This window comes from Amblyomma maculatum, chromosome 5 (genome assembly GCF_055883805.1).
Source record: "Amblyomma maculatum isolate TAMU_Amacu chromosome 5, ASM5588380v1, whole genome shotgun sequence".
Taxonomy (NCBI): Eukaryota; Metazoa; Arthropoda; class Arachnida; order Ixodida; family Ixodidae; genus Amblyomma; species Amblyomma maculatum.
The window spans coordinates 5,378,206-5,392,367 of NC_139348.1; the positions used below are offsets into that span (position 1 = coordinate 5,378,206).

The 14,162-nt window shown below is 44.4% G+C and overlaps 1 protein-coding gene across 4 annotated transcripts in view; it reads left to right on the forward strand.

The window, feature by feature from the left end:
- Nucleotides 1-14,162, forward strand: part of LOC146187684 (uncharacterized) — a 97,408-nt gene that overhangs the window by 26,474 nt on the left and 56,772 nt on the right. For all 4 annotated transcript variants that reach the window (XM_084603483.1, XM_084603484.1, XM_084603485.1 and 1 more), the window contains one exon: nucleotides 4,820-4,946. In XM_084603483.1, coding sequence (XP_084459609.1) covers nucleotides 4,820-4,946 — 127 coding nt within the window. The remainder of the gene's footprint in view (nucleotides 1-4,819; nucleotides 4,947-14,162) is intronic.

Here is a 14,162-nt window from a genome sequence, read left to right on the forward strand (position 1 = left end):
GCAGTGCTATGAGGTAAGCTTGGACTTTTCTGCAGAAAGCTCGGTCCGCACACTGCTAGTTGCACTGATTCGTTTAGAGCATGCCTGATACCTTCGTTTACAAACGCTTGGAATGGGATGAAATGCCATCGGCAACAGCAATAAAGAAAGTTATAGAACGGTACCTACTAACAGTACGGGCTGGATGGAACGGTCACATCCGCCGAAACCAAAGGGACATAACCTTTCTGCACGAAAGTGACAGCTCCGTGTCAGACGTCAAGTGGTGCCTCTATTGCTCAGCTGGGTCGGTTCAAAATGAGGGTACCACCTTGCAAATAGTAAATGGTGTTACTTGTTCGGAGACTGCCTGATCGCGCAGTATCGGCAATTTCGCGTTGTCGTTCAATATGAATTGTTTAAATAGACCTGTCCAGGAATAACTTATTATCAACGGCATACCACGCAATATACCCACGAAATACCGCCAATAAGCTTCCATCTGCGAATAACAGCTGGATATGAAAGCCTGATTATTACGCTAGGGCCTCGTGAAGAAGACACACCCTGCTTCGTCGCCACGTGACATCGGGCTTTATTGAATAATGCGAGGAACTTTAAATAATGAAAACAATGCAGGGAAATGTTAATTCCAGAGCTGGTTACAGCACGCGTCAAACCTAGAGCAATTACAATACTGAATAATGAAACAGGACTAAATAGGGCAGGTTTGGCTATCGAACCGAGGTCAATTCGTGTCGAAACAAGCAGGCTACATCTGGGCCACGAAGGCTTATCATAGGACGATCTGGATGTGGGCTGGTGAGCTTACAACAAAGATGAAACCACAGCTGAACAGGAAAACAGCACAAGAAAGAGATCAGGGCAGAGGCTAACAACTGATCTTTATTACGGCGCCCAGTAAAATATAAAGATATGAACGCGCACACACACACACATACACGCGCATGCGCATGTACACGCCCACTCGCGCGCGATTACAGCAAGATGTTCACACAGATGATGCGCACGATTACAGCAAGACTTTAACACAGATGATGCGCAAGATTACAGCAAGACTTTCATACAGATGATGCGCAAGATTACAGCAAGGCTTTCACACAGATGATGCGCAAGATTACAGCAAGACTTTCACACAGATGATGCGCAAGATTACAGCAATGCTTTCACACAGATGATGCGCAAGATTACAGCAATGCTTTCACACAGATGATGCGCAAGATTACAGCAATGCTTTCACACAGATGATGCGCAAGATTACAGAAAAACGTTCACACAGATGATGCGCAAGATTACAGCAAAACGTTCACACAGATGATGCGCAAGATTACAGCAAAACGTTCACACAGATGATGCGCAAGATTACAGCAAGACTTTCACAGAGATGATGCGCAAGATTACAGCAAGGCTTTCACAGAGATGATGCGCAAGATTACAGCAAGACTTTCAGACAGATGATGCGCAAGATTACAGCAAGACTTTCACACAGATGATGCGCAAGATTACAGCAAGACTTTAACACAGATGATGCGCAAGATTACAGCAAGACTTTAACACAGATGATGCGCAAGATTACAGCAAGACTTTAACACAGATGATGCGCAAGATTACAGCAAGACTTTCACACAGATGATGCGCAAGATTACAGCAAGACTTTCACACAGATGATGCGCAAGATTACAGCAAGACTTTCACACAGATGATGCGCAAGATTACAGCAAGGCTTTCACACAGATGATGCGCAAGATTACAGCAAGGCTTTCACACAGATGATGCGCAAGATTACAGCAAGGCTTTCACACAGATGATGCGCAAGATTACAGCAAGGCTTTCACACAGATGATGCGCAAGATTACAGCAAGGCTTTCACACAGATGATGCGCAAGATTACAGCAAGGCTTTCACACAGATGATGCGCAAGATTACAGCAAGGCTTTCACACAGATGATGCGCAAGATTACAGCAATGCTTTCACACAGATGATGCGCAAGATTATAGCAATGCTTTCACACAGATGATGCGCAAGATTACAGCAATGCTTTCACACAGATGATGCGCAAGATTACAGCAAAACGTTCACACAGATGATGCGCAAGATCCCACTGCAGGGCGAAGGTATCTCCCATTTTTCTTCAAATAACCTGGTCATATATGCTAGCTGCATCAACTTAACCCCAGCGAACTCCTTAATCGGATTCACCACCTAGCTTTCTGCCGTCCCCTGCTACGCTTTCCTTCCCTTGGAATCCCATTTGGTACCCTAAGCGACCATCGGTTATCCTCTCTTCGCACTACATGTCCTGCCTATGCCCATTTCTTCTTCTTGATTCCCACTAGAATGTCAGTAACTTGAGTTATTTCCCAGACTCACTCTGCACGCTTCATATCTCTTAACGTTACATCTACCATATTTCATTCCATAGCCCTAAATGTTATCCTCAATTTGAGTAGAACCCTCTTGGTTAGCCTCCACGTTTCGGCCCCACAGCTGAGTACAGGTAAGATGCAACTGTTGTATACTTTCCTCTTGAGCGATACCGGTAAGCTGCTATTCCAAATGTGCGACTACTTGCCAAATGCGCTTCATCCCAATCTTATTCCAGTTTCAGGGAGCCTTTAAGGCGGAGCTTAAATGTCTTCAAAGTTTCCTTCAACTCCTTTTACAGGTACCATTGTTCCGGGCAATCGGTCAATCTAAACCGACTGCGGTTTGCGGAAGTCGTTTCGCCCTGGCTACACACACAAAATCAACTTTCGTTAGTCCACTAGGGATCCAAAGCTCTGAGCTGTGTCGGAGAAAAATAATATAATTTAGTGCTGTGGATCGTTCTGCTCTTACAAATTGGAGATTCTTCACTGAGAAAAAAGACAAACGCACACAAGACATGCTGCACGAAATTAAACAATACTATACCGGCAAACTCAGATAATTTGCCTAGTTATAATTTAATACTTAGAGGGATAATTTCGCGCTCCATGTCATGATAGCGAACACAGCAAATAACAAATGTAGCAGAAAAGATGGCGGTTATACATGTTCGGGTAGCAGACAAAGAAAGTTCGAAACAAAAACAAAATGCGTGTACACTTAAGTATCGCCGTTAGGGGAAGACGCGAAATTTTTTTGGCACCCGTTTGCTGGCTCACGCTGAGTACCTTCGCTCATGTGCGTTCACTTTGCTACTGACGTAACCAGTACTAAGTTTTAGCGCTTTTGTTGTTCACACATGCTAATTAGAATACAGTCGCAAGGTACCCGATTATGTTAATGGCCGCCCGACACAGATATAAATTACCGATTTAATCAAACAGTACAAGAATGGGCTGCGTGGCCTATAGGGGCACTGTGTATCTCTGGATCGAAGGGTCCTGGAAGGCTGGGTTCTGATCTTGCCCCCCCCCCCCCCCCCCCCCCCATCTCAAAGACGATTCCCGAGTTGGCAGTACCCTCCGATTCGGCTGTGTCATGCAGTCCCCTGACGTAACACCACAAGATGACCAGCTGGTTTATGGCCATGTTGCCGGTTAAATACCTCCTGCCATCCTGCCACTACTAAGCCCGTGTTTTTTAGCTAACCGTGCAAACGCCGACAAACCAATCGCCGAACTTTCTGGAGAAGGTAAAATTTATTACCATGCCGTTTAAGTGCGACATTTTCGCTAAAAGCGGCAAAATAATATAGATCAACGCGACAAGCCGCGAGACCGTTGCTTAAGTACAACATAAGTGAAGTTGCGTTGAAATTGCTGGAGTGATGTCGAAGAATTTTTTTTTTCAGAAAACGAGTCCGTGTCGATGTATTCAGTCAATACGGTCATAAATTTCCGTGCTAAGAAGTGCCGTACAGACTGTCGTTTTCCGGTTCATAAAAGGCTAGCGCCCCAAGACAATGTTGAAGTCTTTTTCAAGGCAGAAACTCGCAGTTTCAATGACGCCCGGGATCTTTGAGTAATAGATTTGCACGTTCATTAGGTATCGTAAAATGCATGCTTGCGTTTTGGGCTCCCGAGTACAATAGCCCAGTGAAGGGCTACAGTATATCATGCAGTAGTATCAGTAGGACCCTGCAATGTTGTGCCACCGCACCAAGGAAGTACTAACAGGCGCTCTTGATCTCGAGAATATAAGGCAGAAAGTAGAACGTAATAAGTGGTTTCGCTAGATCGTCTTCGGCGCTCCATCAGTCGGCACCAAACCACTGGAGCACCCCAGCGTGACCCTCACTATCCCGGATGTGTAATGAATGCGTACATTCCAAATTGCGTTCTCTCTGCTCGTGCGAACCGGGGGCACACATCCGGTCCGGACTTGAGTCGTCCACGCGTGAAGCAGTTATTTGACATGGCAGCGAAAGATGGAGGTTTTGCATTAGGCTTGCCTCGGTTGAAAGTGTCCCATGACAGGAACTGTTGTGCGGATGCGATAAATCCTGACTCCGTTAGACAAAAAAAAAGAAGAAATACTTCAAGTGGAGGTCATGCTTACAAATGTAGCCGCAAGTGTTTTTAAACAAAGTGTGTTTAGAGCAGAGCTTGTTAGGGGACACGATGGGCGCACTCCCACGCACTGGTGCTGACTTTGACCAAGGAGGCCATTTCTACATTCTTTGCGGATATACCGTCGCGGCTATCATCTCTGACTTAAATGGGCAAGGTGACAGCTAGATGACTGTTCCTGCCTCCAGAGTACGCCCTCGTGTATTCAGATTATTGCAAGCGGATTCACACCAACAGCTGGTAACTGTTTACAGGCGTAAAGGACATAGAATAACATGTGGAGAAAGTTCTAAACAGCCGGAAATTCTTATCGCGTGTGCAGCGGACCAAGCCCAGCCTCCCTGACCCGGGAGCTGTTCGCTGCCGGTGCAGACAGCGGTATGGAGGCCACTGTGCCTGGCGCCGTCAAAGGGTGGTTCGACACCCTTCGCCACTGCGGCAGCGGACGGGTAAGTGCGTGTTTTGATGCGGACAGCACAGCTAGACTCTGGATTAGGTCCAGCCTAAGGCACTTCCTTTTAGTCTATCTTGAGCTGCCGCACAGATTTTGAGTTCAAAGGCCACTCATGCACCGAACATGCCTTTAAAAAAGAACTTCATATGTGCGCGCGAGTGCAGCAAGTGCGTCAATGGTGGTTTTCGTTTTAGACACTTTCAAGATCAGCAGGCTACCCGCACACGACTTTCGTGTTCTTACGGGAAGGCGTACAAACCAGATATATACTTTCCAAAATTTACGAAATCCATGTAAACAGTGGCATAGCGGTAGCGATCCTCAGAGAATTATGGCGCAACTCTAAAAGTACCACCATGAATTAGGAAACACGATCATTCGTGTGAGAGACTTTTTTAACAAAGCCCCCATTTGTTATCAACAGAACTTTGGTGGGGAGCTCTCATATTTCTGTAGGCATTTTTCCAAATGAGTTCGAAGGGCGCAGTTTTCATTTCAGTTCATTTTATTTGCTTTCAAGTGAAAGCGGTTTTAAGGGAAAGTGCTTTGTGAACTTGTGCGGTTCTCCGTCTGTTTGCTGAGGCCTATCGAGTGTTCTACAAAAAGACATATTTTCAACAATGACTGGGAAGGAGGCGGTAACAGTGAAAGATGAGCTTAAAGCTGATATCGCAAAGCTACGAGAAGAAATTATAGCTGAAATCAAAATATTTCGTGAATCGATGGAGCGAGAAATGCGTAATGAAATTAGAGAACTGAAGAGTGAAAAACAAAGCTTATTTAAAAGCATCGAATTCGCACATGACTCTATCAGAGAGCTTGAGGAAAAGCTAAATGCAGAAATCGCTAAAAACAAGAACCTTGCTGAAGAAAATGAGACCTTTCAGTCAGTGCACACGAGTCTGGAAGGTAAAATGCCTGACTTGGAGAAGCGACTTACTCTTTCTCAGCAATACTCTAGAAGAGCCAACCTAGAAATTCAAGGAGTCATCAAAAATGACAGCGAGTCTGTGTTTGACATAGTCTCAAAGACAGGAACTGCAATTACTGAGCCTGTTGAAGAACGGGATATTGAAGCCTGTCATAGAGTGCCGACACGTAAGGCAGACAAGTCGAATATTGTGGTTCAGTTCCGGTCTCAATTCAAACGCGACAAGGTACTTCAGAAAGCCAAAAAAATGAGGCTGACAAACAGTGATGTTGGGATAGAAACTTCTGACCCTGTATACGTAAAGGAACACCTCTGCCCGGCACAAAAGAAACTGCTTGCATACGCTGTTAAAAAAAAGTATGAGCGTGAGTGGAAGTCTGTCTGGTCGCAAAATGCAAAAATTTTCATGAGGCAATCTGGTGGCTCGCCGGTTATGCCGATAACCAGCGAGAAAGATCTTATCAAGATCTCGCCGGAAAGCAGTCGTGCTGAGTTAGAAACAGGCGATGTTCATAGCTCACCTAGCAATTGAAATGGGGCGTCCTTCTGCTTGCTAATCCGTAACAATTAAAGAAAAATGGCCTATCACGAACTTGCACTACCACAACAGGTGAAACTAAAGGACCGAAGGTGTGAAACTGTCCTGCACCTTAATGCCCGCTCAGTAGGAAATAAGGAAGAAGAAATCACGTTTTTGTTAAGACAGTTCACTTTTGAATTTACAGTTTTGATGCTCACTGAAACATGGTATCAATCTGGCCGCAAGATGTTAGAATTACCCGGTTACGAAACCTTCTTCCTCAACAGACCAAATAAACGAGGTGGCGGTGTCGTTATCTGTGCTCTCGCGTGCAAAAGATGCCACATTCTGCCTAATCTTAGTGAAGTTACGGAAGATTATGAAGTTTTAACACTGCAAAATCGAAACCAAGTGATCTCTGTTGTATATCGCCCCCCAAATGGCAACATGAAGGCTTTTACAGATTATTTTGACCAGATTCTAGAATATGCGTCACTGAACAAATGCTCGCTTTTGCGCAGTGGTGATTTTAATATCAATATGCTTGACGAGAATGCTACTGTACGTAATTTTAACATGAAACTTATGTCTTGCGGTTTTGTAAACTCAATAGAAACACCAACACGTTTCACGTGCACTAGTGCGACTGCACTTGATTTCTCAATTAGGAATATTGAAACCAGTGTACTTTCTTGCGGTACAATTGCTTCTGATGTAAGTGATCACTGTCCGGTATTTGTCGTTTTTCGGAATGAACATGTTACGCGAAACATTGTGAAACAGTCCATACGTGTGCAGCGCATCAACGATGCCTCATTGGAAGCTTTTAAGCACGATATTATGAACTTTGACTGGTCTTGTGTATTGCAGAAAACGAGCGTCAATGATGCGTACGACCTATTTTTTCACCATTTCCTTCGTCTTTATTCGAAGCACTTTCCGCTGGAAGTACACACCCCTTCCAAAAAGATAAGAAAACCATGGTTTACAAAACAATTGTTCAAAATGATAAAGGACAAAAATTGCCAGTATCAAATGTTCCTTCGAACACGCACAGAAGAGGCGCTGCTTTCTTTCAAATGTTAAGGAACCGATAGAACGCGGAGATACGGAAGGCTAAAAATCTCTATTATCAGCGGCTCTTTTCTAACGTCAGTTCAAGTAGACCTGATACTACCTGGAAAGCTTTAAATAATGTCCTTGGTCGCCGTGTAAATAACCATGCTACGAAAACGATGCTTGTCAGTTGAAACAAAGTAAGGAGGAGAGCACTCGCACAACATTTCAAAAAAATTTTTTAATAGTGTTACTTCATCTCAAGATCCTACAGGCACACTTATCGCCGGTTAGCCTAGTCATGTTAGCGAAACTGTATTCTTCGAGCCAACTGATGCAAGTGAAGTTTATAACGTGTATATGAGAATTAGTATTAGCAAAGCTTTAGATATAAACGCCATGCAGATGACACCGTTGACATATGTCATATCTATAATTTGTCCCATGCTTTCTCATATCTATAATCTGGCACTTGAATCCGGGGTTTTTACCAACGGAATGAAGACTGCAAAAGTGTCAGTAATTTAAAAGGGGGCGACCGAAACTTCCAGGAAACTATAGGCCGATTTCGGTGCTCCCCGTGTTTTCTAAGGGACGGGAAAAGGTTATCTCTTCAAGAATAACGAAGGTTTTTGATAAACGAAAGGTAATATCTGAGTCGCAATTTGGTTTCAGAAAAGGCAAATCAACAGAAGCAGCCTTATTAGCAATGAAAGAAATTATCTTGAACAATATTAATGACAACTTGTATACGGTGGGCCTTTTCCTTGATTTTAGTAAGGCATTTGACTGCTTAAACCAGGCGATCCTTGCTTATAAACTTCAAATGTACGGAATCCGTGGTAAACCACTCAGACTGCTTGAAGATTACCTCCAAAACAGAAGCCAGTCAGTATCTGTAGATAATGAACTTTCATCCCCTTTACCTGCAAGGGAGCGTACTTTGACCCTTTTTGTTTAATACCTATATAAATGACATTGTAACTATAGATCCTTCTATTCATTTTTGTAATTTACACCGATGATAGCACATTACTTCTTTCAGGCCTTAATCTCAATGATGTAATAGCGAAAGGTAAAGACCTACTGGATAGATCATCTAGGTGGTCAATGATGAATAAATTAAAGATAAATCCTACAAAGCCGAAGGCTCTAATATTTCGCGCAAGAAACAAGCCGACAACACTAAGCTGTGTACTGAAGTTTGAAAACCAACAAATAGAGATTGTTGAGGAACATAAATCCCTTGGTGTATATTTTTCATCTCATTTAAACTGAAATGCTCACGTTGAACATATCTGCAAAAAACTCTCTTCTGTCTGTGGGGCCCTCTCGCGATGTTGTGCAACTCTACCTATGAAGTGCAAACTACAAGTTTATTACGCATTATTTTTTTCTCACCTTAACTACAGTAGTTTAGTGTGGGCCACAATGACCAAGGCAAACATGAATAAGCTTCTCGTATTGCAAAATAAAATTGGTCGTATAATGGCTGATGTTGATTATGCGACTACCTCCAAATATGCATTCCAAGCACATAACATTATCCGTGTTGATGAATTGTATAATTATAGGTTACTACAAATCATGCATTTTTCGAAGGCATCCATTGCTGAATTTTATTCTTCCTTAGCATCTTTGTAGACGCATCGTGATAACATGCACACAAGTACTAATGCATGGAATGTACCACGTTTTCGCATTGATTATAAATTACAAATGCTATCTTACAACCTGCCCCATCTTTTAAATACTTATCAAAATACAATAGGATACACAAAAGCCGAGCTGCGCAAATATTTTGTTGAAATGTGATTTTATGCTTCTGTTTGTAGATTGCTGAATGTTTGCCCGGTTGACATTTTCCCCCTAAATTACTGCGCATTTCAACTGTTTTTCTCTTTGTGCCATTTACTTTAAAGCTTATTGGTGAATTTTCATGTGTATTTAATTTTTTGTTATTGAATGTGACTACTGTATGTATGACAGATTTGGAGATTTCCTGCACCACTCGTCTGCTGCTGCGTGTATTGGTTTCCTGGACACTGTCAAGCTGCGAAGGCAGCTTTTATCCGGGAAACCCTCCAGTTGAGCCTGGAAATAAACTTATTGTATTGTATTATTGTCACAATCGTAACTGGGTAGCGGGAGAAATCAGCCCAGGCCTGCTCATTGGACAATGAAGTTGAGGTAATGTTGTGGCGCATAATCGTCCCGCGGTCCAAAACCCATGTCCCGAGTGTCGTAAAAAAAAATAGGTCAAGGAGGGGGCGCAGTCCAGTTCCATCCTTACGAGTGTGACGTGAACGCATAATTAAATGGCTCGCGTTGGCCAGCATCCCTTGCGACCCTCGTTCGCGTCCATTCATTTCACGGCTCCCTTCATCAGTAAGGTTTTATTTCTTCCTCTATTTCGAATACATACTCATTCTTATACGGTCCTGAGATGCCCCATTATATAAATTGCACCCGCCATGGAAGGAACTTCACGGTTGAACCAAGCGGTTCCACAGTGCCTGTGTGGCCTAGAGACAGTGTGTCTTAACACAGAATCCATGTACCTTAGACGGTCGGATTCTGATCCCATCGTCCCATCTCAAACGCGAAGCACGAGTTAGTATTTTTATTTCGTGACGTCATACAACCTGACGACTAGTTATCGAAAGGACGTGTCTCCTGCCATCTACCATCTGTCAGAAGCACTGTGATTTTGGGCTCAAAACACAGACAAACCGGATGCCAGGTTTTGTGGAGGTTGGGACATTTATCGCTATCGCTTTAATTCCCCTCGGCAGCTGAAGGCTCCGCCTCCTAGGAAACGGGTCCGCGAGAAATGGTCTCCCCCGACGAGTCGCAAATCCGCAGTCTGTGTAAAACCACCGCTTTATTCCGGGTCAACAAAAAGGTACTTTGGAATGATAAAACATCGGAAGACACCGCACGGCGAAGGCTCACCCTCGAGTAGAGCATACTTCGCACCCCTCGATAAAGTCTGCACATTCACAGTTGTGCTACCTCCGCGCGCACCATGACGAAGGGGAAGGAGCGCGCGAAGTTCAAAAGTCCATGAGGCTCATTCTCAAGCCGAGTACATTGAGTATATGTCTCGCCCCTCGATAAGGTCTGCACATGCGCAGTTGCACTACCTCTGCGTGCACCAAGACAGAATGCAAGAAGCCAGCGCAGCATCAAGTTCCGCCACGGAGAAGGGAAGGTCTATTCGTGAATCCCGTGAAGCTGGAACATTGTTGAAATATAACGTTGCCGTTGGAGTCGATATGCCTGCTACCCTAGCGCAGAAATTTTCTGCTACCTCGACCTCACTACGTCTTTGATAGAGTGCGAGAGATTTGATTGGGTAGATTTGTTTAGGGGATGTTCGGAGACCATGAACGACATTCCAGATGCGTGATAAAGGCTTGCGGGGATCAAGCGTTTCACAGAATGACCGCCAACGTTTTGCCTGGAGGGCTTGAATTCGGCGCTGAATTTTCTTTTGCAGGCGCCTCGCATCTCTGAGGTCGAGGCGCGACTTCGTGCGCCGGTATCTACGCTCTGCCCTCCGTTGCAATGCTCGCAGGCGCTGTAATTCCGTATCAACCTCTGTGTAGGTAGGCACTGGGGTGGAGAAAGACGTCGCGTTTATCATGGCCCCCTTAATTTTTTCTTCAATACTTGCAGAGAGGCCTGCTGTGCAAGCATCTTCCATAAGTGCTTGAAATGCCGACCAATCGATGTGGCGCATTCATGGGGCAGACGTGGATGTGGAAAGGCCATTAATGATCACATATGTAGGAATGTGGTCACGTCTGTGTGTTTCTATATCTGCAAACCATTAGATGTTGTTTTTAAGGCATCGAGATACGAAAGCTAAATCACGACAGCTGCTGTAAGTTGCCCCTCGAATAAAGGTTGGTGTACCGTCATTAAGACATTGCAGGTCATGATCAAAGGCGAAGGACACAAGCTTTTTTCCCTTGAGGTTCATTCGAACACTTCCCTACATCATGTGGTGAGCGTTAGTCTCCTATGATGATCCAAGGGCTAGGTGTGATCGCCATCAAGTCGCTCAATCGTGTGGCGTCAAAACGACTAGATGGCGACATATACGCACCCATAAGTGTAAGCGTGAGATTGCGCTTCTTCACTGTCAGGCAAACGTACTGGTTATCGTTGCTGGGAGTAACCGGATGGATTACATATGTGAGTTCTCGCCGAATATAAATGACCTTGCTGTTTCCCTGGTGCGTTGAAGATGCTAATGCCTCGTAGCCTGACAGTCGTAATATCTTTGCTACATTCGCCTCACAAATAACAAGGATGGGTATGCGATTTGCATGAACATATTGCCGAATATCTGCAATTCGGGACTGAAGCCCACGGGCATTCCATTGAAAAATAGAGGCGTCCTTGAATGTTTTTTCCAAATGTCAATGCTGGGGGAGCCATTGTGTCTGCTACACTAGAGCCGTTACAACTGGCGTTAGCGCGTCCAGAACCTGTAGCGCATTCTGTGCTGCTGGCGTGTGCAGATTAGATAGCACAGCGCGGATTGCATTCATCATGGACGTGAGAATGGCACTAGTAAATTGTTATATTGTGAGGCTTGCCTGCAAGAAAGCGATACATTGTAAAGATGCGGGACACGGATAATCCTTCGTGATAGCAAGGAGAAATATTCAGCATATTTAAAGGGCGATCGTTCAATTACGACCACAAATTCTACACATACAAAACTACACAAAGTACGAAAGAGCAGTGTTCACTACATAAGTAGAAATATAACCGCTGCCACCGTATGCCGCCGTGGTGTAGTGGTAAAGTGTGCGTGCTGGCTGAGAAGACCGAAGTTCGAACCACAACACACAATGTTTTTGTTCAAATGTAGTCGTGTTATTTTATAGCTCGGCATGCTTTTCCAGCCTGGCGTCCAGTTTTTTTCTGAAACAAGGGCCACGGACCATACAGGAATTTCCAGAATGAGAGTTCCGCGCGGTTTCATTTCGGTTCAGCCCGTATTAATTAACCAGAAACCGGACGAACGCGTCATTTCTGGAACTGATACCAGGCAGAGTATTTACGCTTCTGAACGAAGCTCAACCAGAATAACTATGCCGGACACGCCAGCGCACTAAATAAGCATGATACCAGACATATTATAAAACAATTCTGTAATAAAGAGCACGCTTCGTTTGACTAATACCTCGAAAATACGAAGCCATCGAAGTGTGCGCTAGCAAGCATATACACGCCTCGCGTCGTTTTTGCGCGTACAACAGTCGCTACAGCTCGTACGATCTTGCAGTGCGTCTTCATATCTGCGACTGAAGATCTGCCGCCTTCAACGTGAAAGTGGAAGCACGAACGTATCGTTTCGCTAGCGATGACAAAAAACTGCTCGGCAAAAAATAAACTTCGCTGACCATCGAAAGATGCGCAGATAGCCGCACACCAGGCGACGCGTTCTCGAATGTTTACATATTGAGACCGCTCAGTCGGAAGTGTATTCATTGACGCCGCGGCTCCGCTGGTAGCACGTGAAGCTAAAACGCCCAGTATTACAAGTATTAGTGCACCGGATATCTCTGTATGTAGGAAAACTTATAAGCGTTCGTAGACGATGAAAAACACATCAACACTAGTAAACTATGATACCTTGAGGTTTGCCTGTAATAAAGCGACGCATTATAAAGATACGGAACATTTGTAAACCCTCGTGATAGCATGGAAAAAGGTTCAGTGTGTTTAAAGGGCGATCGGCGAATTACGGCCACAAATTCTACAACCAAGGAAAACATACAAAATACGAAAGAGCAAGACTAGCTAAATATACTGAATAATAACCACTGTAACTATTATGCGTTGTGCAGTAGTGGTTAAGGTGCCCGTCTCAAGACCATGAAGACCAAGTTCGACTCCAGACTAGGTATTTATTTTTTTCAAATTTTAATAATTTTTTGAAATGTAGTCGTGTTATTTTATATTGTTGTATACTTTTTCCAGCCTGGCGACGCGCTTCTTTCCGGAAGCGAGATGCCATCAACCGTACAGGTCATTCCGGTATCAGAGCTCCGCGCGGTTTCATTCCGGACTTTCCAGTGAAGTACAGAAATTTCCTGAAATAGCCCACACTCCTGTAGCCCAATCCTGTACAGTAAACCTGTATACAATTTCCTGTACGAATTTTATACAGGAGTTTTCAGTAGGAACCATTGAGGATGCTATAGTTTTCCCGCAAAGTAAGTTTAAAAATAGTGCTCCGGCACTGGTGACTTGCGCTGCAGAACAGATCTTTACCGCCAACACTGTGCTTGATGACTTCACAGCCGTTCAGGGGGTTCTCGAGCAAACGACGGCGAAAATGCTGCAGCCCTACTGGGTGCGGCTTGTACGGTGTGGCGTCGCCTCTAGTATTTTGTACTCGAATATACCTGTACGATTCTATGAGCTGCTATTGGCACGAGGCAGGGCGATGGCGGTGCTACTCAGAAACAGCCTGGCATGACGAACAAATGGCCTACAGCTTGCTTGGAAAGAGCATAAGTCTTGGAATCAGTCTTGTAGTTTCAGCTCACACTTTAATGGATTCCTTGGCAGCGGTGTGTGGTAGCTACTGTTGTGTTGTTGGCTGCACGAGTTATTCTACGAAACACAGCACGGTGTTTTACCACCGATTTCTCAAAAAAAAAAAAAAGAGCTTCATC